This window comes from Phyllostomus hastatus, unplaced genomic scaffold (assembly GCF_019186645.2).
Source record: "Phyllostomus hastatus isolate PE091 unplaced genomic scaffold, TTU_PhHast_1.1 phas_contig_90, whole genome shotgun sequence".
Lineage (NCBI taxonomy): Eukaryota > Metazoa > Chordata > Mammalia > Chiroptera > Phyllostomidae > Phyllostomus > Phyllostomus hastatus.
In genome coordinates, this window is record NW_025333984.1 from 9,197,971 (window position 1) to 9,224,029 (window position 26,059).

At 36.7% G+C, this 26,059-nt stretch overlaps 1 protein-coding gene across 1 annotated transcript in view; it reads left to right on the forward strand.

Annotated features, from left to right (window-relative positions):
* The window catches only part of TENM1 (teneurin transmembrane protein 1), a 703,022-nt gene that overhangs the window by 428,776 nt on the left and 248,187 nt on the right, over positions 1 to 26,059 (forward strand). Inside the window, exons 8-12 of the mRNA XM_045852186.1 lie at positions 4,131 to 4,330; positions 5,610 to 5,820; positions 11,802 to 11,903; positions 13,297 to 13,491; positions 16,409 to 16,609. Coding sequence (XP_045708142.1) covers positions 4,131 to 4,330; positions 5,610 to 5,820; positions 11,802 to 11,903; positions 13,297 to 13,491; positions 16,409 to 16,609 — 909 coding nt within the window. The remainder of the gene's footprint in view (positions 1 to 4,130; positions 4,331 to 5,609; positions 5,821 to 11,801; positions 11,904 to 13,296; positions 13,492 to 16,408; positions 16,610 to 26,059) is intronic.

Genomic DNA, 26,059 nt, shown 5'->3' on the forward strand with positions numbered 1-26,059 from the left:
TTCTTTATGCAATATATGATGCGATAAAGTACACACAGAAGAGATGGTGTACCATTTGATAAATCGCGTATATAATATAAAGGTTAAGTTCATCAGCCAGTTTTGCCTTGATTTTTTAGAAATGACAGTGTCTATATTAACTAAAGGCCATTTACAGAATCTTTAAAATAGTGTTTGCTAAACATAAAACATTTTAAATTGTTTTATATTTATAACATTGTTTGAATGACTGAATGATGCATGTTAGGAAATGGTAAAAGCCCCCAATGGGGATATCAGTTGAACAAACTAAACATTAAGTTGAGAACAGAAGTAAATGTACACATAAACACAGGCTCTTAATTGCCTGCTCACTGAAGACATTTATCAACTCCAGGATGTTAAGAGTTAAATGTATAATCAACCCTTTGGGGACCAAACTGTTCTGTCTCACAGGGGAAAAAAAGTAACTTTCAGTGAAAAATAAGGTCATCAGTGGGTCATTCATCATCTCAAAGGGCATATTTTATTATAGATGTCAATTCCACAAAATTATGTGTCCTGTAATACATAATTATGTTCAAAATTGCATTTGAAATCTATTATTAACAGTTAACAGTGAACAGTCTTAAAATAGTTATTACTCTTGGCCTTAACACAAAAAGCAATAATTAGAGGTATTTTAGGGAGTTAAAAGCTGTAAGGCATTGGCCTCTGAATAAAGCCACTGCAGGTGTGTTTCTTAATGGGCTGTTAATTTTATAACAGGTGAACACAAAGGACAGAGACCATGTGTGTTTTTAAACTGTGTTTGCTGTGGAGAAGGCGTTCATGGCTGAAAAATAAAAAGGCAGTGTGAAATGAAGCCAAACTGAACTTTCCCTCCTGAGGTGTAATCTTCCTTGCTTAAGATCAAGGCAATTCTCTTGTATCCCCTTCTCCCCACTACCACATAACAAAAGAATTCCACAGAAATATATACTAAACCAGTACATCAGAAATTACTGGAAAATATGGCAATAAATAATGAAGATCTGATTGTCGAAGCTCAATATCTCCCCCAACAAACTCTCTCCTTCTAGGATTCTTGTTTTTGCTACCACCACTACATCTCCCAGACTCACAATCATAGGCTCGAGTTTGACCTTCCCTTAGCCCCCACACCTAGTGTCCCAGTGTCCTAAGAACTTTGCCTCTCAGTGTGTAGGCTGTGGATGACTCGACATGGGCATTTAACAGGAACTTGTTAGAAATATCAAATCTCAGACCAACAGAATCATAATTTGCATTTTAACAAGACCCCCTTCCTATGCCCATTCGATGTTGAGGAGCTCTACTATAGACTCTCCCTTTAGTGTCTTCCTCCCTTCTTTTATTTCCCTTTTCCTCCTGGGGAAATAACTTTTTATTGTTACAACACTATTTTTAGAAATTGTTTTTAGAAAACATGTAACTCAATTTTACTTTTTGATTCAGAATGACAGTTCTTACCTTTTAACACAATCATTTAGTTCATTGCTCTTTATTTAAATTATAAATATAGATATATGAAACTTACCTTCCCTCTTTTATGTTTTCTATTTAACCATTCTAGTCTGTGTCTTCCCTTTCTTTCTTTTGTTTGAACTGTTTTTATGTTGGTATTATTTTCTCTATGCTAGTTCAGAAAATAACTTTTTGCTCTTTAATATTTACTCTTGAAAACATAGTAAGATTTTAAATATATTAATATAATACTCTGAAATTAATTGATATTTCTACCATTCTTCAGGACAATCCAGTTTTACACTTCCCAGATAATATATGATTGTTTTTTAACTTTATTGAGGAATAATTGACAAATATAATTATATTTAAAGTATACAACATGATAATTTGAAATACATATACATTATACAATAGAATGATTACCAAGATCAAGATAATTAACACATCCATCACCTCACATAATTAACTCCTTTTTTGGGTGTGGTGAGAATGCCTAAAATTTACTTTCAAGTACATAATACCATATTTTTAACTATAGTCATTGTGTCATATATTAGATCCTCGGAACTTCTTATAGCTGAAAATGTGTACCCTTTTTCCTATATCGTCCCGTTTTCTCCTCCTTCCAGCCCTGGCAACCACTATTCTATTCTCTGTTTCTATAAAATCAGCTTTTTTTAGTTTCACATGTAAGTGATACCATACAATACTGGTCTTTGTCTGACTTATTTCACTTAGCATAATGCCTTTCAGAACCATCCATTTTGTTGCAAATGGCAGGATTTCCTTCCCTTTTTATGGCTCAATACTATTCCATTATTCTATTTTGTGTGTGTGTGTGTGTATCAAATTTTTTAGTCATTCATCTATCAAAGGTCATTTAGGTTGTTTCCATATCTTGGCTATTACAAATCATGTAGCAATGAACATGGATGTTCAGATATTTCTTCAGGATCCTTATTTCAGTTCCTTCAGATTTACATCCAGGAGTGATATTGCTGGGTGGCTCAATTTTTAATTTTTGAGGAACTACTATTCTATTTTCCAAAATGGTTATACCATTTTGCCTTCCTACCAACAAAGTATAAGGCTCCCTTTGTTTCTACATCCTTGCCAACATTTCTATCTCTTGCCTTTTTGATAATAACCAACCTAAAAGGTGTGAGCTGATAGCTCATTATAGTTTTGATTTATATTTTCCCAAAGATTAGTGAACACCTTTTAATATACTTATTGGTCATTTGTGTGTGTTCTTTGGAAAAATCTATCCAGGCCCTTTGCCCATTTTTTAATTTGAATTATTTTATTTTTTTATAATTGAGTTGTATGATATATATATATATCATACAACTCACATATATACAACACATGTCACACATGTATGACACATATATGACATTAACCCTTTTTCAGAAATATAGTTTGGTAATATTTTCTCCCATTCTGTAGGCTGCCTTTTCAATTTATTGACTTTTCCCCTTTGTTGTGCATAGTGTCTTTAGTTTGATATAGTCCCATTTGTTGATATTACGATTGATTAGAATGTGCTTTTCCACGTGCGCTGTTGGGCCCACCCTAAATTTAGATGTTCATGTCATTTTACCTGAATTATCATCCTACATCAATCATATACCATTCTTGTGCCTCCCTGCTTAAATGATCCTATCTTCTGCCTTAAGGTTAGCCTTTCTAATGTACCCACACCTCTCTACTCTTAAAAACCTTCAGTGGCTTCCCATCCTTTATTAAATACACCCATTAGGACTGGCACTCAAGGCCCTGTACAGTATGATGCCATCCTTTCCCTCCAGCCTTATCTCCAACTGCTCTTCTGTGTATACACCTTAGCTTTATAGTTTCCTCTCCTCTTTTTTTTGGTTCAAGGTGTTCCTTCCATGTGGAACAACCTTTCCAACAGCTCTGTTGAAATCCTCTCCTTTTAAGGCCCATATTCAATACCACTTCCCATAAATATCCTTTTCTGGTTCATTCATTTATTGAACAAATGTGTACTTATCACATATTATTTGCCTACATTGTTCTAGTTCCTGGGAATAAAGCAATGAGCAAAACATTCACAGCCTGGTGGAGGTTATATTGTATCCAGAGAAAACAGTCAATTAACAGTAAATAAGTAAAAGCTGGTTGTATGTTAGGTCATGATAAGTGCTAAGGAGAAACACAAAGGAAGATAAAAGGCATAGAGACAGTTAGGAATGAGGGGTATCCTCCAAGCAAATAGCTTTCCTTTCTTTGAATAACCAGAGTACTTATGTTCTTTTACAACATGGTTATCTGTGTACTTGTCCTATATTCTTTCTAATATTCAAAGCTCTTTGAGAGCAAAAACTGCATCTTACTCATCTTTGTATCTTTTGCAGCTTCTGAGACAGCATTCAGTGAATAATGGTTAAAATGAATCAAATGATGGAAATAAATGCAATAGTAGTTTAATAGAAGGGAGAGACTGATATAGTGGTTGGTTAGGGAGGGCTCCTTGAAAGATATTTAATTTGGGTAAAGCCTTGAAATCTGGGTGGTGTGGGGAGGAAGAAAGAACTGAGTAAGTCATTTTGATGTATCTGTTCTTGAAAAAAGTAAACACTATTGCTTTATACATTGAGATTAATGTTATGTGTAATGTTTTTTATCTTTACAATCAGTATTTCAGAAGGGACGGGCAATAGACACCGGAGAAGTTGACATTGGCGCGCAGGTCATGCAGACCATTCCCCCTGGCTTATTCTGGCGTTTCCAGATTACTATCCACCATCCAGTATATCTGAAATTCAATATTTCTTTAGCCAAGGACTCTCTGCTCGGAATTTATGGCCGAAGAAACATTCCACCTACACACACTCAGGTATGTGATATTAAAGGTATTTCTTGACCCTTTTTAAGGGTGTTGGAATGACTAGTTTAGGGTTTGTGACTTGAAATGTGTGAGAGTCAAAGGTGAAGGCAGACAATCTTTGTATTCAGCAAATATCCAGAATAATCACACTGAAGCAAAACGTAAAACAAAAACAAAAACAAAAAAAAACCTGCCATTAAGAAATAAGGAATTGTATTTAGCAGGAAAGATCACAAAAGGGAGTTGAAGAAAATATTCTGGAAACTTGAATTCTATTTCCTGAAACAGGATGATCATGAGCCTCCCCAGCCCCCTCATCTCACATGGCTATGGCTTCCACACCCCCTTCATTGGTTCCACACACCCATGACCCCTTTCGCAATAAAGGAATGCACATGAATAATGCAAATGAGTCCCCCAAAACATCAGGTTTTATCTTACAGGTAGAATATTTTCCTTGTTATTGTTAATAATAACTCAAATGTGTAAAACCTCTATGGTTTACAAAGCCCTTCTATAAACCTTAGCTACCTAATTCCTCTCGTTTTCTTTTCCTTATCTCTTGCTTACATGAACCCATTTTGGGGCCTGCTCCATCTAAGAAGTAGCATAAGGAATCATAACCATCTGGGGCTTTGCTTTGTTTTCAGCAGATAGAACTGTAGTCCAGACCTTACCTTCTGGGTCAGGCCAGGCAGGGGATTAGAATGCCATTCAAATGTGACTATTAAAACAATGTTCAAGGGCACATGTGCTGTGTGCTTGTCCACTGATTAGGACTAAAAAGAAAGTGTCCTTTGAATGAATGTCTAAATATGCTACGACAAAAATAGTAAATTATGATGAATGTTCTCAAATTTGTGGCTTTTTGTTCATTTGTTTTAAAAACCATAAAGTCTTTAATTTGTAGGGAAGGTCATAGTAATATTTCTGAGGGGAATATGTGGTTTTAAGTGTCTTCTATCAGATACTTTATTAAATGTCAAGATTCTCTTGTATAATACTAAACAAGAGGGTTTTTTTCCTATTTCTTGGTTTATTTATTTTTAAATGACTATTTTGAATACCCCAAAATGCAAAGGTTTATAACATTTGTAAGTATAGTAGATTTTTTTCAGAATTAGTAATATACTTTCAGGTTTAAATTTACTTAAAAATTAGTAACTTCTTCTTCCTCTTTGCCCGCCTCCAAAGCAAAGAACTATGAAATAGGGCAAGTGAAGTTAGAGATGTTCGTCAGTCCAGAAGTCAAAGTAGAGGCTCATATTTGTCTGTGTATTTGTTACAGTTTGATTTTGTCAAACTAATGGATGGAAAGCAGTTGGTCAAGCAAGACTCCAAGGGCTCTGATGACATCCAGCACTCCCCTCGGAACCTGATCCTAACCTCACTGCAGGAGACAGGTTTCATAGAGTACATGGACCAAGGGCCTTGGTATCTGGCATTTTATAATGATGGAAAAAAGATGGAACAAGTATTTGTGTTAACTACAGCAATTGGTAAGCTGCCTTGGCTATTATTGTACACTGGCATTATAACTCAAGAAAGACACAATCAGTGATTAAAGTAATATAGATGTTATTTAAGCTTATTGCTCATTCTGCCTTAAAGTCATTAGTCAGGATAGGTCACTATGTGAAAGGCTTATGTTGCCATTGTCATTAATGTTGCTTAAATGATTATTAAGATTCTTTAAAAGCTCCATTATTTGCTGCTATTTTATGATACTTACCATGCACTGTTTAGTATGTTTTCAGTAGAAATAATTATCTGGATAACATTATTATTAAGGCTACATAGGACAGCTTCAGTGAAGAAGGGACTAAACAGGGGAAGCTCTGTTAATTCAAGATCTATTAAAAACAAAACATGAATAAACACCTTTGAAAATGGACACACTAGTATCAGTCCAGTTCTTCTTTACAATGACTGATTCTAGAACTGACCTCTAAGATTTCAAAATACATCCTTAGAGTGTTTAGATAAGACTCTTAAAGCATAATAACTTGGGTCATTCAAAGCCCTTTCTTTTAGAATTTTTAGTTCAAAAATAATCACAATGGCTCTTTCAGTGTTCTCTGGGTCTGTTTAAAATGTGTTCTTTTCAATACAATGTCTTCACCCACTCTTATTCACAGTTCACCCTAGACGATAAGAGACATCTCACTCTTGTGGTTTTTTTTTTAATTCATTCCCCTTGACCCTTTGTATGAATAAAGCTGAGGTCTTTAGCAATTTTAGAGCCCAGAGGGTAAACAACTCATTGACACAGTATTTTATTGTGTGAATTTTCCTGAAACACTAGTCTTTTAAAAGAAGAGAAAATGTTTTGCAGCTGTCAGTTTTCTGTAACTCTCACTACTTTATCCTTTAGTTAACCTGTTCAACCATATGTTTAGGAAGATGTATTGACTGTTAATAGATATACCATCTGCTCTTTATAACAATTATGTTCTATTTTTACTTTATGCTGAAGACCTTCAGTCAGTAGAAAATGGTATTCCATCCATATGATTATCAAAAACTTTCTTCTAATTTAATCACAAAGTCAGTAAAAATACACTGATATTTCCCCTAGAGAAATGCTCCACTAATTTTATATCTTCAAAAGAGCAACTATTTGTTAAATTAGAAAAAAATATTTTAAGTCATCACACCGTTTTACCACTTGCAGATTCTTTGGGCAGACTGAAAAAACATATACTTTTCATGATATTTTTTTTACCAAGGCCCAACTTTGATCATGAAAATGCCAGTGAGTTGTGAGAGAATGTAATTCTCCTAAGAAATTGAATAATTAGATCTAAAATATATTTGTAAAGATTTTTCTCTCTTCTAGTTATCCTTACCCCTCAGCTTAAGTGAAAACACTAACCAAACGATTAACCTTTTAAAAAATCAATAGACAACTGTTGAAAACTATGAAAGGGTCTGGGGGATGGAGGGATTGAGCAAAAAAGAAAAAGGAAAAACTCATGAACACAGACCACAATGTGGTGACTGGGAGGAGTGGAGAGAGGTGGAGGAGGCTAAGGGGGGATAAAAGGTGATAGAAGGAGACTTCACTAGGGGTGAACACACGATACAGCGTACTGATGATGTATTGTGGAATTGTGCATCTGAAACCTGTATAATTTTGTTATCCAGTGTCACCCCCAATAAATTCAAACAAGGGGGAAAATCAATAGATCCAGAAACGTGCTTGGGCTTTTTTCTGTCTCCTACTTCCTCCCAAAAAGAACCTAACCTTTGAAATATAAGTGTTATCTTCCAGATATTAAGCTATCACTTTTCTATGCAACAACATACTTGTTTTTTCCTTATGCAAGTCAGTTTGTTTACTGTTCTGTTGTCTTTTAAGATTAGAAGTAAGGGAAACATTTCTCATATAATTCTACTTAAAGAGAATCCAAATAAACTTCCCCAAAATCAAAGGCACATAAGGTAATTACTCCAAGTTCTCCCCATTAATTTTTTAATGTTTTCATAATTTATTTTAATTTTAGTAAAAAGAGGCTAAAATATTTGATTCAACAAATTAAGGTTTGTGGGAGTGAGTTCAACCATTCTAAATGCTGCTTATTTTCTATTTTATAATACTAGAATTAGCTCATTGTTCTTAACTCTATTTGGTGTGCTACTAATAAAGCTTGTTAACATAAGAAACATATTTTTATGAGGGTTTTTTTTTTAGCCAAACTGATGACAGTTTCCAGGAAGCAAAATCTCAACAGATTGAGAAAATGCTCCAGACAATGGCAGTTTCACCACTTCTTTTATTCATCAGAATCAAAGGGGAAGACATAAGGGGGTTACATGAAATTCATTAGTGATAAATTAGGGCAGCAGGAGAAAGCAAAGATGAGGAATCCCTGAGATGGGATAAAAAATAAAACAAAGAGACACATACTTATTTTACATTTGTGGGTATAGGATAGTTAACAGTTAACAATTAACATGATAATATTAATAACAAGGGGATTTGTGGTCTCTGTTCTGGTGACTGGTTGTGCTTTGAAGGGTCCAGTAAAAAGGAAATGATTTTGACATTGCAGAGGTATGCTATCAGGTATGTTATAGTAGATGCAAAAAAAAGACAACAGGCAGGTCAGTTAAGTTAAAGACTGACCTTTCTTAAGGAAAAATACCACCTTGGACATGACTATCCACCATGACTCGCTTTTAGTTAGAAAGCGTTAATTTCAGACCATCTGATGTGGTTCCTTTAAGTCTCTGAGTTTGTAAGGCCGCCACACAGGCCTCCCCTGAGCTGGTCAGGTTTAGTATGTGGCCCCCTTTTCATCCACAGGCTCAAGACAGCATTAATAACCAACATTTTTTGATTGGACTAACTTAGGTTAGCCCCTGGTCTTTATTAATATGTACTATTTTTCCAATAGTGTGGGCAGAGTTGTCAGTATCTCCTAATCTCAGCCGGTCTGCTCTGTAATGTGATAATATATGGAGTGCCAGTTTGCCCCAAGCACTGCAATAGATGCTTTACATTCATTTATCTTGTTTGATTTTCATCGCAGCCCTAACAGCATAGGTATAGTATACTTATATAACAAATAAGGAAATAGGCTTGGAATGTGTAAATAATCTGGTAAAGTCTCACAGCCAGTGAGTGGCAAAATGGTGATTTGAAACACCCAGTATGTCTGATTCCAAAGCCCATGCCCATTAAACCATATTCATCCATGGATTATTCATTACCTTTAGTTTCCATTAGGAGAAAACCTGCCAGAAGCAAAATTCACTATCAGTGTAGATGCAGATATCGAGGGGCTTTATAAGTATAAGCTAGGGGTTTACACACTAGTATAAGAACAAAATTATAAACATAGAATTTTAAAATGATTCTCTAATGAACTTCTGTCTAGGAAGTGAGTCTGCAGTAAGATTAAGAAGATAGAAGGCAAAGCTTCCTGGAGGGCAAAAGGAAGAGACAAACACATTCTTTTTTCACTCCTGGCTATTTATATGATCATGCTGTAGCTGTCCTCCTCTTGGAGATCCTGGACTGTCCCAATGCCTCTTTGATGCCCTGTGGAGATGGCAGCTTCCATAAGTTCCTCTATTGCCCTTTCTTCTCACTTGCATTGCTGGTGTTAAGCTCCATGCAGCAGTGTGGGCCCAGGGACAGCTTTTAGATAAGTCAATAAGATGTAGCATTTTTTATTTATTTTGATAGCAAACTTTATTAAATGTTTTTTTCTTTAATAGCTACATTCCCACAAGACTACTTCCATAAAGTTGTCAATAGGAACAGGTATGAAATTAAATTCAACTATATTTACCTTTGAAAGCTTCCACCATCCAGGGCAGGGGAAATCCAAATGTAGATTTAAAAACTGTCAATACTGCTTAGTACAAGAAAACTAGATAAATAGAAAATAGAGAAATGATTGTTCCATCTTAGTATAAAAAAAGACTTTTTGTGCTTTTCATAATGACCTTTTAAATACATTAATGATTTTCTGAAAATAACAAATGTTTTAATTAGTTAAAAAATGGTTAGCTCTTTGTCCAGTGTTACACTTTTGCCAGCACAGTTGTAGTTCAGAAATGCCAAGTGCCAATTTCTTTTCCAGTTCAGTTTTCTAAAATAATGATAAGAACACAGACCATCACACACCTACAGAAGGCTCTCTGATGTATTCACATGGGGTTGAGAAGGATGATGTCTTATGAGTGGTAATAGGATGGCTATCCACATAGTCACTGGATTCATGCTCAGCTTTTGACACTCCCCCAAATGGACTAGATACCATTTCCTTCCTCTTGTATTTATTCTGCCCAGGGCAGAGCTCCAAGTCTAGATCAAAATTTCTCTAACTATGGAAGTTTATTTGAAGCATTGGTTCTCAGTGCTTTAATGCTTTGGGCACCTGCAGGATTACCTGCTGTACTTGTTAGCATGTAGATTGCTGGACCACATTCCTCAGAGACAGACTCAGTAGATCTGGAGTGAAGCCCAGACATCTGTGCTGTATGTGCCTGGTCAAAAGGTGGTCAAAAGGCCTCAGTTGAAGAAATGCTATTTCTTGACCCTCATTATAAATGCTCATAGTTCAGGGGAAGATGCCAAGACTACTTCCTAGAATATCTTCTTCTAATTGGAAGTAGCTTATCCAAATGAAACTAGCTTAAGTAGATAATTTGGATTGAAAGGAAATAAATGGTACATATGAGAAGTATGAGTTTAATAGACCAGAATATAAAACTCAGAATCCAAGAGTGCTAAATATAGAGAATGTACAGAAAAGAGTAATAAGAAGATGATTTTTAAAAAGATTTTATTTATTTATTTTTAGAGAGAGGATAAAGGAGGGAGAAAGAGAGAAACATAAATGTATGGTTGCCTCTAGTGCACCCACTACTGAGGACCTGGTCTGCAACCCAGGCATGTGCCCTGACTGGGAATCAAACCTGCAACCCTTTGCTTTGCAAGCCCATGCTCAATCCACTGAGCTACACCAGCCAGGAGAAGATGATTTTTAAAAAAACCACAAGAGTAAAGCACACATCATCATAGTTTTTGGACTTGGAATTTAATGCTGTTATACATGCAAATACAATTTTAAATTACAAACACTTTTTAAATTTTAAATTTTTATTGTGGTAACATTGATTAACAACATTATATACATTTCAAATGTACAACATTATAATTTTAAAAGTCGTTGTCAGAGTGAAACTTTTATCCCTTTCAGTCAAAATACTGGAAGACTTATGCAAGTTCTGTTACAGTGTACATTTTTATGTCACAAGAACTACCTATGGGCACCTTTAAAACTTTCTCAATTCCCCTAAAGCCTGTTCTTCTCTAAGAATGGATTGAAGGGAAATTAGTGGCAGGGAACTCATAAGCATTTACAGTCAAGAAAGCATTTCTCAACAAAATACTTAGGTTCCAATGCTTTTAGTGGTGGTAAATTTAATATGAACACTTACTTTAAAAGCCTTCCATTGTCACTTGTTAATGAAAATGAAATACTGATTATCATATTTAAGCTGTCAAGAGAGTAGGTTAAACATTTTAAGGCACTAGAGAAGAAAATTTTATTTGCTATAACCTAAATTTGAAAAATAAACAGTAGACTTAGTCTTCTGGTTGCATTTTTTAAGCCCATTTTGCTTTTAAGAAATGGCCTATAATCCTAGTACATTTTTAGCTTTATCATGAATGCCTCATAAGAATATAGTTCATCCAGACCCTTTATGCACTTTAGAGATGAGGTTGGTTTTTAGTTCCACTCTTGAATAGCCAGTTCAGCAAATCCAGGGTGCTTTAAATAATTTGGAACTGCACGTGACATCTTACAGAAATCTTTGGCATCTATTTTAAATAGTAAGTGCTCCATAGACAGCAGAGAGCAAGACTGTTAGAGGCCCAGAGTTTTTCCAATTTCAAAAAAGTAAGGATTCTGTAGCCTGTAGATTTGTTCATTTTTTTTCTTGTTCTTTCTATTAATAGAAATAATGGATGACTGTTCAACTAATTGCAATGGAAATGGAGAGTGTATCTCTGGCCATTGTCATTGTTTCCCAGGATTCCTTGGACCTGACTGTGCTAGAGGTAATGTCACTCTGTTATTCTGATTGATTTAAGGAAATGGATGTCATTTGCAAACTCAAGAGGAAGAGGAGTGGCAATATTGGTCATAGGAGCAGAAGCAATAGCAACAGCACTGCCCACCACCACTACTAAAAGTTGAGCACTTATTCTGCCAGGAAGTGTTCTAAATGCTTTCTGTTATGTCTTTTAATTCCTACTTTCTTCCATAGTCCTCATAGGTAGATCTGCTATTATTCCAGTTTTATGGGCAAAGAAACAACCTCAGAGAGGTGAAATAACTTAACCAGGGTTACCTAAATAGCTGGGATTAGCACCTGGATTGTTCAACCCAACCACTACATGGTACTTCTATGTCCTACATGAACTGATTCATAATGGATGAAATTTAAGAGTGGGCAAAGTAGGTAACTGCTCATGCATACCCATGTAAACTGGACTCAGTGGGCAATTACCAAATGGACAAGTAGCCCAGCCAGTAACGACTGAAAACTCAGACGTCAAACTTAACAAACTTTACTGTTTCCTAGACTTGCCCACAGTTTAATTCTTGAGAAGCTTTAGGTAAATCACATCATGTTTTCCCACAGGCTTACAGTTACAACTTTAGAGGTGCTTTCTTCTCATCCATGCACTCTTAAAGCCCTCAGCCTGCTAATACTTGAATCTCAGGTTTCTCAGCCACCTAATCTCTTTAGGTTAAATTCTATTCAACAGAGAATTATAGCACTTAATAGGTTCTCAGTTCCCTGATGGATCTTGAGGAGGTAGGGGCAGGAGTGGAGGCAGTCGCTAATATTAAAAAACAAGACAGCAGATACAGGCCCTGCCCTCAAGGAGTAACTGTGGACACAGGAGGCAAGCCCTGATGAAGCAGAGTTAAGTGTTCTAATAAAGGTCTGCACAATGTGTCATGGAACTAGACATCTTTCCTGCATAAATCTCTTTAAATGCACAACATTTTAAGGTTGTCCTTTAAGGAATGTTATCCATAACATTCTGTGAAATGAATAATTCCCTGTTTATTAGTTTTTCAGGTTTTCTAGGGGATTTTTCCCCCTCTGTCTGCTAGAGGAAGAAAAAAGAGCCATAAGGTTCTCCCTAGTTTATACAAATGATGATAATAATGATTACTTAAGTGTATGATGGAATCAAAATCAAATACTTGAAATAATTCCTCCACTCAGGATAGGTTTATAATTTATCCTTATCCCACTCCCAGAAGAGGAAAATTCTGTTTGTAATCACAAACACATGCCTATTTAATAAAGGCTAAGGCAGAAATAGTACAATTTTTTTTTTGCCTGAAATATTACATAAGAATCAATAGCGAATTGCTCTTTGGAGATTTTAAAAGCATTATGAGAACATTACAAGTTCATTTGCCAATCTTCAGATTCATGCCCTGTGCTGTGTGGTGGGAATGGAGAATACGAGAAAGGACACTGCGTCTGCCGAAATGGCTGGAAGGGACCCGAGTGCGATGTTCCAGAAGAACAATGCATTGACCCAACGTGCTTTGGTCATGGCACCTGCATCATGGGAGTCTGCATCTGTGTGCCAGGATACAAAGGAGAAATATGTGAAGAAGGTCAGAGCCCCATTTCAATCTATTGCTTCAGGCTTTGCTCCCACTGAATTGTCCAAGGCACCATTCTATGCCTCTGGTAGAGATAGAAGTGGTCTTAACAACTCATAAATGCCCAGCATGCCTGCTTTGTACGTGGAGCAGGGAGTTGGAGTCAGGGAAGCGACTCCTCCTGTCTCTCCTAACAGTCTCTAATCTTAACATGAGGCCATATCTGAGATACTTGCAGAGCAATAATGAAAACTGGCATTTCTCCCCTCATTTTAACACTGTTTTATAACTTGAGAATTTCCATATTGATGATTTTAGGTGTTGATGAGTACGCTTTCATTATTGCAGAGTGCACTAGGTTATATCTTACTTTAAAGCACATAATAAAAATAATAGTATATGCACATTTGGAACCATTTCATGAATGTTTTCTTTGGGAGTGATTTGTAATTACCATTATGATTGCTTCATATTATTTATTTTTACATACTTCATGCTGAAACTTGACCTCCATGCCTAAAGAAGCAGGCTTATCACTAATGAGTTTGAAGGCAGTGCCTTTATATTAAAATTCACCCCAAAGGAGCCTTTATACACCCTAAACATATTTTGAAATGACAATAGTTTTATCATTTAAAGAGTCACATTGGAAAATAAGTTTACTAGTAATCAGACCTTTTTCATGCTACATTCCTGAAATAAGACTGATTTCAGAAATAACATTAAACCATTACCATGGGAGATGGTCTCATCACAACTATTGTTCAGGAAAGGAGCTGCTGAAAATGCTCTATAATTGCTTTTTAAGGATGGCTCATTAAGACCATTACACAGCATTCTAAAGGATTTAATCTCATTCCACTCCATGAGCAAGCAAGAGTTTAACTTTTCACCTCCAATGCATTAGCAGTAGTAGAATTTTGGTGTGAAGATTGTATCTGTTCCAGTGAATGCCGAGGCACCTGAGCTCCTGAGTAACTTTTAGAAATTGTTTGTATGCTGATCCAACTGTACTCATGATATTTAAATTGTAAATTCAGATGCTGTATGGACACACACATTTACCCCAAAAATGGTGCTATCACAAGATCTACAATTTGCCATGAAAACTAACTAATGAATTTAGGCTCTTTACATAAGCAATTGAAAAAAGACTTAGCATTCGAGGCATCACTAAACAAATATGTAGTATAACCAAGATAATATGCAATACCATACTTAACGGTCTGAACTTTTCAAATACAATAGAAAGAAATGTTTTAAGTCAGACATCACAGACCAAGAACCCACAAGTTGAACCGGGCTCATGTATGGCTTTGTTTGGTTTTCCTAGTGCTGGTGGTAGTGGTGTTTTTGTCATTGTTTAATGTGAATTATTTGCCAAAATTTTAAAATAGAAAAGTGTCAGAGAAAAACCTCTATTGCTAGCCCCTTGTGAACAACTTGAAACCCTGGGCACACATTGCTACATGGTGGCAGTCAGCTGGAGCCGAGGAGCAATAGCTCCCTTTACACTGTTCTCAGTTCACTCTGAGCACACTCTGTTTTCTCGCATCTAGCCCATTGCATTCCTGTGTGCCACCTGCCTGGCCCCTTCAGCCATGTAACTATATGCCTCTGATGTAAGTGTATCTTACCTATTCATTGAAGGTGGCCTTTTAATAAAATAAATTATATTAAGTTAATTATTGCTTATTAAAATTTTCTTTTCTTTTTTATTGTTGTTCAATTATAAAATTTTCTTGTATTTTAATATAACCAAATGGCTTCCTTCTAAAGCAACATTCTATACTTTAAACATTTTCCTCCCCTCCAAATGGCAAATGAATAAAATTAGATGTACTTTCTGATATTTAATTGCTAACTAGCTCAGATATTAAAGCATTGTGCTAATGATTCTGAGATCATGGGCTGATTATAATGGCAATAATACTAAATGCTTGTTTAAACTTACTCTGTTCTGTGGCCACACCACACCCTCAAAATAGGCTTATCTTGCAAATGATGGCAGATTGTATCCATCTTTTTCCATTGCTGGAAAAGTAATTCAAAGCATACATCTGCATCATGGTAAATTATTTAGTCTCATCTTATCTGAAAGGGAAGACTAAAAGTTTGGACATCAACTTTTCTAGTTTCCATGGTCATGGAAGTAAAAGGATAAAACAATTCTCCCCAAGGCAAGCATAAAAATCTACTTCTAATACAGTTCATCCATTTGTCAGAAAATGTCTATGTGTGTCCAAAAGTTATACATATGTTCAAAAGTTTCCAGAATCACACAAAAGAGATGGAGTTTGTGATATTCTGCAACATTAGAAACTGCTGCCATGTCCTGATAAAAGGAAAAGCCACACGAGTTTTTCAATTGAATTTAATCTATTGCATTTCTAGCACTTCTAAGGAATAAAGGAGAGGTTATAATAAATCTGTTTATTGTATGATTTCATGCAACAGCAGTCACTTCACTCATTGCCTTGAACAATCCACACTTAAAAATATATCAACTCCTCTATACACATTAAGTAAAAGGCATTTCTGGGTGCTCTGATCCCAATTTCAGAAAAGACAAGGAATGACTTACCAAATATTCTTGGATGTTTTTTGCAAAGCCAAGGAATTCCAATCAAAGGCCTAAACTGGTCCACCCACTGATTTGTGTGGAAGTGCTCACACTGCTAAAATGTCACACAATATGTGTATGGTTTCCTTCTTGTTGTAAATTTAGGATATGATCTTTATGATATCAAACCATATTTTTATGTGTTAATAATGTTTTGGTTTAAACACAGTCATGTTGACCTCAGTCATATGATTGCCTAATTCAAACAGCAGGAATGGCATAGTATTAGGAAATCAATGTGAGGATTTCATGTCACATAATGGCCATACCTACTCACTCACTTTTTCCCATGTTTTGGGCCTTTAGAGGACTGCTTGGACCCAATGTGTTCCAGCCATGGCATCTGCGTGAAAGGAGAGTGTCATTGTTCTACTGGTTGGGGAGGAATCAACTGTGAAACTCCACTTCCCATATGTCAAGAGCAGTGCTCAGGACATGGAACTTTTCTTCTGGACACTGGAATGTGCAGCTGTGACCCCAAGTGGACAGGATCTGACTGCTCAACAGGTACCTTGGAGTTATCTCCTTCTTGTTCTCGCTTTCCCAGGTTCTCACTGGCCTTTACCTTAAGGTAGTACTCCTTAAAGGCTCATCTGTATGCCTTTCATGGGTTGTAAAGGTCTTCCAAGTATTTCCTGGGCTAGTATTTTACTGGATGTTTATATACAACATACTGCTGGGTTTTTTAAATAGTATTTTCACTGTTATCAGTCTGTGTTAGAACCTCTGTCTGCATTCTGTATTCTCCTGCAGTGTTTCATCCATTCCCAAGGCTCCTATTATTGGTATTCTACAGATTATTTCAAATCTGGATTTCCCCAAACTCAAATAATCCTTCATTTCCAACCATCTGCTACGTATTTCCACTCGGTGTCCCATCACTTAGAAACACAACTTAGCACAGAAACTCTCTGTATTTGCCATATTGTTGCCCAATTACAATTCCCACAAGCTTGATTTCATTTTCCTATTCCCTACCCTAACATCATCCACGGTTCTCCATTGTCCATAGATAAACTTCAAATATTGTAGCCTCTTATTACAAAATATTTCGAATCTCTGTCTCCAGATTATCTTCTACTTCTGCCTCCTAAATAAATCTCTCCCCTGCTAAAGTAATCTGTGTGCCCCTCCCACCTCCATTATATCACCTTATTCTCTGCCCTTTTCTCAGCAAGGAATGCTATTACATTTCCACCAATGAAAATCCAACCCATCCACCTAAGAGCAACTACATTTTTTTTCAAAGAATATTTTTTAAAAAATTAATTACAGTATACAATCAGTATTATTTTGTATTCATTTCAGGTGTACAGCATAGTGGTTAGATAATGATGGATTTTACGGAGTGGTCCCCCAAGATATTTCAGGCATCCACCTGGCCCCATACATAGTTATACAACGTTATTGACAGTTTTAAATATTCTGTAAAATGTTTCCTGATCACATCACCAAGATCCTCTGAAACCCTGCCTCTAGCAAACCTTGCTAGAGAGTAAAAAGGGCATCACGCTGTAGGAATTTGTGTACACAACTCATTTTCCTACCTAAACTAAGGGATCATTCTTTATAACTTTTCTTCTTATCCTCAGACCATGTGCTCATTAAATGAGTAGAATTGCTAAATGATAACTCCTACAGAGCCTCTGTCTATTTTGGTTCAGGATGGAAAATGACATGTGATAAGCGGGAGCAGAGTGAAAGGTGCTCTGTGGACCTTTTGCACCACTGAAAGAGCTCATGAACTGAAGTCTGCAATCCTGTGCTATAAAGAAAGGGGCAAATCTCTGTTAAGAGAACTAATTCTAATCTAACGCTTTGCTGTATGAAATTTTTCTGCCTCACACAGAAATAAGAGCAAAGATTGCATGTTATAATTTTATTTTTCTGATGTTGGGCACACAGTTTATTTTATAGTGAAAGATGGTTTCATGGCAACACCTCATTAACATTTCTATGTTGTTATATGATACTGTTTACAAACTCCAGATGGGTACAGTTCAGTAAAAAAAAACAAAACATGATATTGGGTCCTGGCCACACAGATTACCAAAATCCATCCAATCTTTTCTTTTCTTTAAGTTTAATCTTTATTATATTTTATTGCATTACCATTTAGTCCCCTTATACCTTCCTCCCTTCAGCAATCCCCACTCTGTTGTCCATGCCCGTGAGTCCTTTTTCCTTTTTGCTCAATTACTCCACCCCCTAACCCACCCCTACTAGCTGTCATCTGCTCTCCATCTATGAATCTGTCTCTGTTTTGCTTGTTAGTTCAGTTTGTTCATTAGATTCCATATATGAGTGAAATCATATGGTATTTGTTTTTCTCTGACTGGCTTATTTCACTTAGCATAATGATCTTCAGGTCCATCCATACTGTTGCAAAGGGTAAACTTTTCTTCTTTTTATAGCCAAGTAGTATTCCATTGTGTAAATGGCCAATAGTTGTTCTAGCCACTCATCCACTGAAGGACACTTGGGCTGCTTCCATATCTTGTCGATTGTCAATAACACTGCATGAACACAGGGGTGCTTATATTCTTTCAAATCAGTGTTGTGGGTTTCTTCAGATATATTCCCAGAAGGAGGATTACTGAGACAAAAGGCAGATCCATTTTTAATTTTTGGAGATATCTCCATTTTCCACAGTGGCTGTACCAGTCTGCATTCTCACCAACAGGGCAAAAGTGTTTTTCTTTTTCCACATCCTCTCCAGGATTTGTTGTTTGTTGGTTTATTGATGATAGCCATTCTGACAGGTGTGAAATGGTGTCTCATTGTGGTTTTAAATTGATTATTAGTAACGTTGAGCATCTTTTCATATGTCTATTGGCCATCTGTATGTCCTCCTTAGAAAACTCACTGTTTAGGTCCTTTGCCCATTTTTTAATTGGGTTGTTTGTTTCTTTTGGTGTTTTTAAGTGCTTTATAAGTTTTGGATATTAACCCCTTATCACATGTATAAGCAAATATGTTCTCCCATTCTGTGGGTTGTGTTTTTATTTTGTTTGATGATTTCCTTTGCTATGTGAGAACTTTTTAGTTTGATGTAGTCTCATTTCTTTAGTTTTTTTCTTTTGTTTCCCTTGCTTGGGGAAATATATCTGATAAAATGTCGCTACAAGCAATGTCTGAAATTTTGCTGCCTATGTTTTCTTCCCTGATTTTTATGGTTTTGGGTCTAACATTTGAGTCTTTGGTCCATTTTGAATTTATTCTTGTGTGTGGTATAAGAAGGTGATCTAGATTAATTTTTCTGCATGTATCTGTCTAATTTTTCCCAATACCATTTATTGAATAAACTATCTTTAGCTCATTGTATGTGCTTGCTTCCTCTGTAGAATATGAATTGACTAGAAAAGTGTGGGTTTATTTCTGGACTCTCTATTCTATTCCATTGATCAATGTATCTGTTTTTTATGCCAGTACCATGCTGTTTTGATTGCTATGGCCACATAGTATAATTCACTGTTAAGTAGTGTGATTCCTCCAAATTTCTCCTTCTTTCTCAGGATCACTGTCTCTATGTGGGGCCTTTTGAGGTTCTGTACAAATTTTTAAAATATTTGTTCTAGTTCTGTGAAATACATCGTTGGAATCTTGATAGGAGCTGCATTTAATCATTAGATTGCTTTGGGTAGTGTGGACATTTTAATGATGTTAATTTTTCTTCTCCATGAACATGGTATGTGATTCCACTTATTTGTATCTTCTTCAATTTCTTTCTTCAGTGTCTTATAATTTTCCCCAACTATGACTGTACTTCTGTCGATCTCTTCCTTTATGTCCATCAAAATTTCCTTCACATATTTAGGTGCTCTCATGTTGGGTGTGAAAATATTTATTAGGGTTATATCCTCTTGTTGTATTATTCCCTTTATCATTATTTAGTATCCTTCTTTGTCTCCTACTACAGCCTGGTTTGAAAGTCTATTTTGTCAGATACAAGTATTGCTACCCCAGCTTTTTTTCCTTTCCATTTGCATGAAATATTTTTTCCATCCCTTTACTTTTAGTCTGTGTTCATCTTTTAATCTGAGATGGTCATCTTGAAGGCAGCACATATATTGGTCTTATTTTCTTATCCATTTAGCTACCCTCTGTCTTTTTGTTGGAGCATTGAAGCCATTTGCATTTAAGGTGATTATTGATAGATACCCATGCAGTGCCATTTTATTGTTAGGCTGTTTTCCTCTGTTTTTTTTTTTATTATTTCTTCCTCCTTCTCCTCCTCTTCTTCTTGTTCTTCTTCTCCTTCTTTCTTCTTTTCTTCTTCTTCTTCAAGCAAGCCCTTTAACATTTGTTGCAGTACTGGTTTGATGTCAACAAAATTCTTTACCTTTTACTTGTCTGGGAAGCTCCTCATTTTCCTTTGATTTTAAATGACAACCTTACTGGGTAAAGTAGCCGTGGTTGTAGGGCCTTGTTTTTCATCACCTTTAATATTTCATGCTGCTCCCTTCTGGCCTGAAATGTCTTTACATAGAAATCCCATGCCAATCTAATTGGTGTTCCCTTGTACATAACTACCTGCTTTTCTCTTGCAGCTTTTAGGATTTTCTCCTTGTCTTTAAGCCTTGTCATTTTAATTATGACATGTCTCAGTGTGGGCCTCTTTGGGTACAACTTGTTTGGTACTCTCTGAGCTTCCTGAACTTGTGTGTCTTTATCCTTCACCAGATTAGGGAACTTTTCAGTCATTATTTCTTCAAATAGGTTATCGATCCCTTGCTTACTCTCTTGTCCTTCTGGTATTCCCATGATATGGATGTTGTTATGCTTCATGTTGTCTAAAATGTTTCTTAAGTTCTCGTAAATTTTTAATTTTTTTCTTTTTGCTGCTCTGCTTGTTTTTTCTATCTTGTGTTCCAAATCACCGATTCAGTCCTCTGCTTCATCTATCCTACTGTTTATTCCTTCCTGTGTATTATTTATTTCAGATATTGCATTCTCTATTTTTGACTGATCCTTTTTTATGGTTTCTATGTCTTTTTCATGCTTTTGAGTATCCTTATAAGTATTACTCTAAACTCCATTGTGATAAATTGCTTGCCTCCATTTCATCTAGTTTTTCTTCTGGATAATTATCTTGTTTTTTCATTTGGGGTCTGTTTCTTTGTCTTTACATTTTGGCTGCTTCTTTGCATTTTCTGCCTTAGTTGTTAAACTAATCAGTCATTAAACTGCTCAGTTGTTAAAGTGATCAAGCGGTAATCAACAGCTCAGCTTAACCTCCACAGGGTGGAGCAGAGTAATTCCTGTGAGAGAAGATATAGCTTCCCTTTAGGCTCATGTCTCTCAGGGGGTATTGCTCTGCCTGAGAAAAATGGCTTCTGCAATATGGATAATGACTCGGCACAGGAATCCTAGTGGCTGTTCCTCCAGTTTTCTCACCAGAGTCACTAACCCCAGACTCTCCTCACACATCTCTAGTCCACTCTGCCCTCCCTCAGCTGGAGCCCAAGATAAGTGGCTGCAAATGAAACATTGTGCATTGGTCCTTTAAGAGGCTCTTGGAGTCTCCAGTCATCTCTCCCTGGCAGACAAAAATCCTGCTGCTTTTTATAGCTAGATGTTATCTGTGTATGCTTTTCTCCCTAGCTCTGGTGCTATAGGCCTTGGAGCCCAGCTTGGGGTTTAGATCCCACACTTCTCAGGGGGAACCTCCCTCCCACTGAAACATCCCTCCGGTACTTCAGCTGCCACCTATGGGAGTCCATCCAGCCCTCTTGTGCCTCCTCTGCACTGCCTCCCAGTCTCATTGTGGTGAAACGGTTTCTTCTGGCTGTCTGTTGTCATAGGCTTCTCTCCAGCTAGTGTTCAGTTGCTTATTCTGGATAATTCCTCTACAATTAGTTGTAATGCCAGATTGTTTCTCAGAGGAAGTTAGTTTAGCTTTCACTTCATCATCTCGAATCTCACATGCTATTATTTTAGAAAATGATTAAAATGCCATAGACAATGTAATAATGACTAAAATGCAAATCTTAAAAAATCATTCATTGATATACTTAGAAAATGTATGTGTGCCTGTTGTGTGCTTGGTGCTAGAGATATAGTGGTGATTGAGATGGTCATGGCCCATGCACAAAAGGAACTTATAGTATAGTAGAGAAAGCACATTGAACAAGTTATAGTAGGGTTGCAAAAGGGAAGTGACTGGGCATTATGGGACTGCACAGTATAGCTCTAATCTGATTATTAATTTATTTATGAAATGTTATTGAACACATCTCATTCTTCCATGTGTCAGATGTAGTATAGCCTAGTACTTTAAGTTTAAAATAATAATATTAATATTAGTATTATTGTTAGAACACACATGTACATAATAATTATTATGTCTTAGGTATTATTTTAAGTGTTGTACATATATTCACTTAATCTTTATGACAACCCAAGAGATAAGTACTATAATTATGCCAACTTTACAGGTGTGCAAAGTGAAGCACAAAGAGGTTAAATCACTTGCCCAGAGCTACCTATATAACAAGTGTCAAAGTTAGAATTTGGACTAAGGTATTCTGGCTTCACATTCAGCACATTTACCCACTACACTATACTGTCCTCCAGGAGCCCATCATCTGATTCACCATGGATAAAAACATACTGTTGGGCAATGTCCAGGGCCATGTGACAGAGAGCACAAAGAGGGAGCAGTAAGTTATTTCTGTGAGAAGAGGCCCTAAAGTCAGGCAAGACTTTGGAGGAGTCTTAACACGTGAATGAACAATAGTGTTTTGAATTTCTTGAGATATATTGTCAGAAGTGGATCTCTGGGTCATAAGGCAATTTCATTTTTAAGTTTTTGATGAACACTAGAGAGATGATTACAGCAGGTTCCCAAATAAGGTTTGGTCCATGTCATTTATAGGTTTGTCATTTTATTATAACATTGATGAGATGCCCTAGGAACTTGTCTTGTTTATGTCAATTAGCCTGTGGTAAAATTGATTTCTTTATATGTTGCTTCACTTAAAGTCTCTCAAAACCTATCAATGACATTAAGGAAAGACGTACCATACATGTTTTACCAAGCGGACAAGAGAGGAAAGAATACTCTAGGCAGAGAGTGTAACTTAAAGAAGTAGAGATGTGAGTCCAAATGACACATTTTGGGGACTTGCAAATTATTGAATATAGCTTCAGCATAGGAATCCAGAAGAAGGTAAAATTGGAGATATGGGTGGGGGCTAGAAACAAGAAGAGTTTTATTTGCATGCTATGCTAAGGAATTTGCATTTTCTCCTCACACAGTAAGAAGCCATGGAGCAGTTTATAAGAAACCGCATCTTAGATAAACCACTCTGACAGCCACTAAGAGCACCAATTGGAGATGGATGATATAGGGTCATCAGAAGCAAGTGCAATGTCAAAAATTATTGGAGTAGTCCAGGAGTGAGATGGTGGAGAAAGCCTAAACTGAAACTGCAGTTGTGAGAATGATGAGGGGGAGACACACCAGGAAAGAGTTACCATGGACAGAAAGTGAGGAGCTAGGGATAACTACTTTGGAGGCTGGGTAATAGGAAGCACTACCAGCTGAGAGAGAAAAGAAGCATAGGTGGAAAAGCAGGTTTGTGGCAGAGGGACACAGTAAGCTCAATTGTGGGCATGCTGAGTTGGAAGTGTCTGCAGAAGATCCTAGTGGATATGTATAGTGAGAGACTGATAGCCAAGAATGAGCCTTATGGGAGAAATCTGAGTTCAAGACAAATATTTAGGACAGAGTTTACACCATAGGAAAGCACGTTCTTGTCCAGGAAGAGTGGAAAATGAGATTGAAGAAAACATAGAGAACATCAACATTTAGTTAGTTTTCTCCATGATTGGGTTCTTAACATTTAATGAAAAGCTTTCTCTTTATGTAGGACTAAATAAACACTTAGTGATTGAATAGTGATTCTGTATCATACAATTTGTCCCTTTTGCTACTCATATCCCTTATGTGTCCTTCCTAGTGGCTCAGAAATGGGTAAAGTTCCTGTTCAGGTACCACTCAGTAACTGCCCAAATTTAGATATTTGTATTCCATATGAATCGACATTAAATTTGGTGTGCTGAGAGTTTCTCTCTGCCCAGGCCACCCCTCCTACCTAATATAAGCAGGCATGCACAATTCTGTTGGCAAAGAAGAAAATTATTCAGAAGGGGAGGTAAAGGCTAATTATGAACATGCCTCTACACTTTCCATCCTTCCCTCTCTGCCAGATGAAGTGCCTTAAATTCTACCCTATTTCTCCCTCACTTCAACCCACACTTATCAGAACTAATCAAATGATGAGAAAAAGTGGTAGCCCCATAGAATATTAGATCTGGAGGAAAGGGTGCAGATACCTGGTTGCGTATTTCAGAGATGCAGTTTCTAATCCACCTGCCTTGACATCCCTAAGGATTCTTATAGAATGAGGAACAAAGAAGTTAAAAGATTTGTCCCTGGGTGTAAGAGCTACCCCACTACTCTAATCACATTGAATTGTTCATTTGCCAAACATTTATTGAACCCCTGATGTGAATAATGATTTAGAATATCTTTCACTAATTACTACAAAAGGGAAACTGATGCAATATGCAGGGTTTACTTAACAATACCTGAAGGTCTAGGAATTGGTCACAGAAGACTTTACCGATCATTAAGATCCCTGTATGCCATTCCTAGGAGTTTGGACTTGATCCTGAGGACAGTGGGAAAGCCATTGAAGGGGTTTAAAGAGGTTAGCATTATGACCGTGTCTGTGTTTTAGAAAGATCACTCTGAAAAGAGGTTGGAGAACATAGTAAACAATGACGAATCCTTGCTATGAGGAAATTTAAGGTCAGATGGAGAAGAATGGACAGACATGAGAAAGGTTAGGATGTAAACTTTGATGACTGTGTAAGTGTAAGGAGAGGCAGAAATTGTCACTGTTTTGATGATTTCAACATTGCTAGACTGGATGAATAGTAACACTGCTACAGAAGATAGGAAATACCCATCTGTTAATCAAATTTTCTTGAGCACCTACTATGTGCTAGGCTCTTGAACTACACCAGTGGGGAAAACAGAGATTCCTGCATTCGTGGAGCTTACAGTCTGGCAAGGAGAGACAGATAGTAAACAATGAGGAAGAGCTACACAAGCTTCTAAAACACAAGGACACTGAGGGTCTGAGAGGTTAAATAACTTGTGCAAGGCCATAGACCTGGCTAGTTACCAACCTGAAAGTAGAAGCTCAGTTTGTTGATTTTTTTTTTTCATGTCAAACTTTTTTTTTATCCTCCACCCTTAGCCCTGCCAAGGGAAGAAGGAAGAATTAGACAAGGAGCTGGGGCTTAGATAGATAGATTAGTTTACTGAAATGGGAAAATTAAAGGAGATGAAGGACATCAAATACAAAGTGCATGAATGACACATATTTGTCCAGAGATCCTGGACTAAAGACACATTTGCCTATTCTGGACCCAATCGAAAGAGAATGCTAGAAGCATCTCTTGCTCAAACAAGTATAAGGGTGGGTAGGTATGATCCAAAACTCAGCAGCCTCTCAGGCTAAAGCCTTCCTAATAAAACTACCAACTTGAAAACTAAGGGAGGGAAATGCATTCCAAATCTCTAGTGTCATGGTAGGAATAGTCCTTCTGTGATTTTTAAGCTCCACAAAGGTTGTTCCCACAGAGCACATTTAACCATCGAGATGATCTCACTGTGCAGTCTTTTAATTGAGCGTGCTCAGTACAGGAAGCAATTTAACATTTGATTCTTATAATGGATCACGTCATTTCAAACGTGGATATGGTCTTTGCCATTGATCATTTTCTTCTTCTAAGCACATGAAGCTTAGCTGTTAGCATGTTAACAGTGCTGCTCTGACACCAAGGGGACTGTAGTGAATGGTTTACTAATTATTTTCCATCTGTTTTCTAGGTATGTTGAGTATTGTTAGTGGCACTGAATTGATATTTGATATGGGCTTC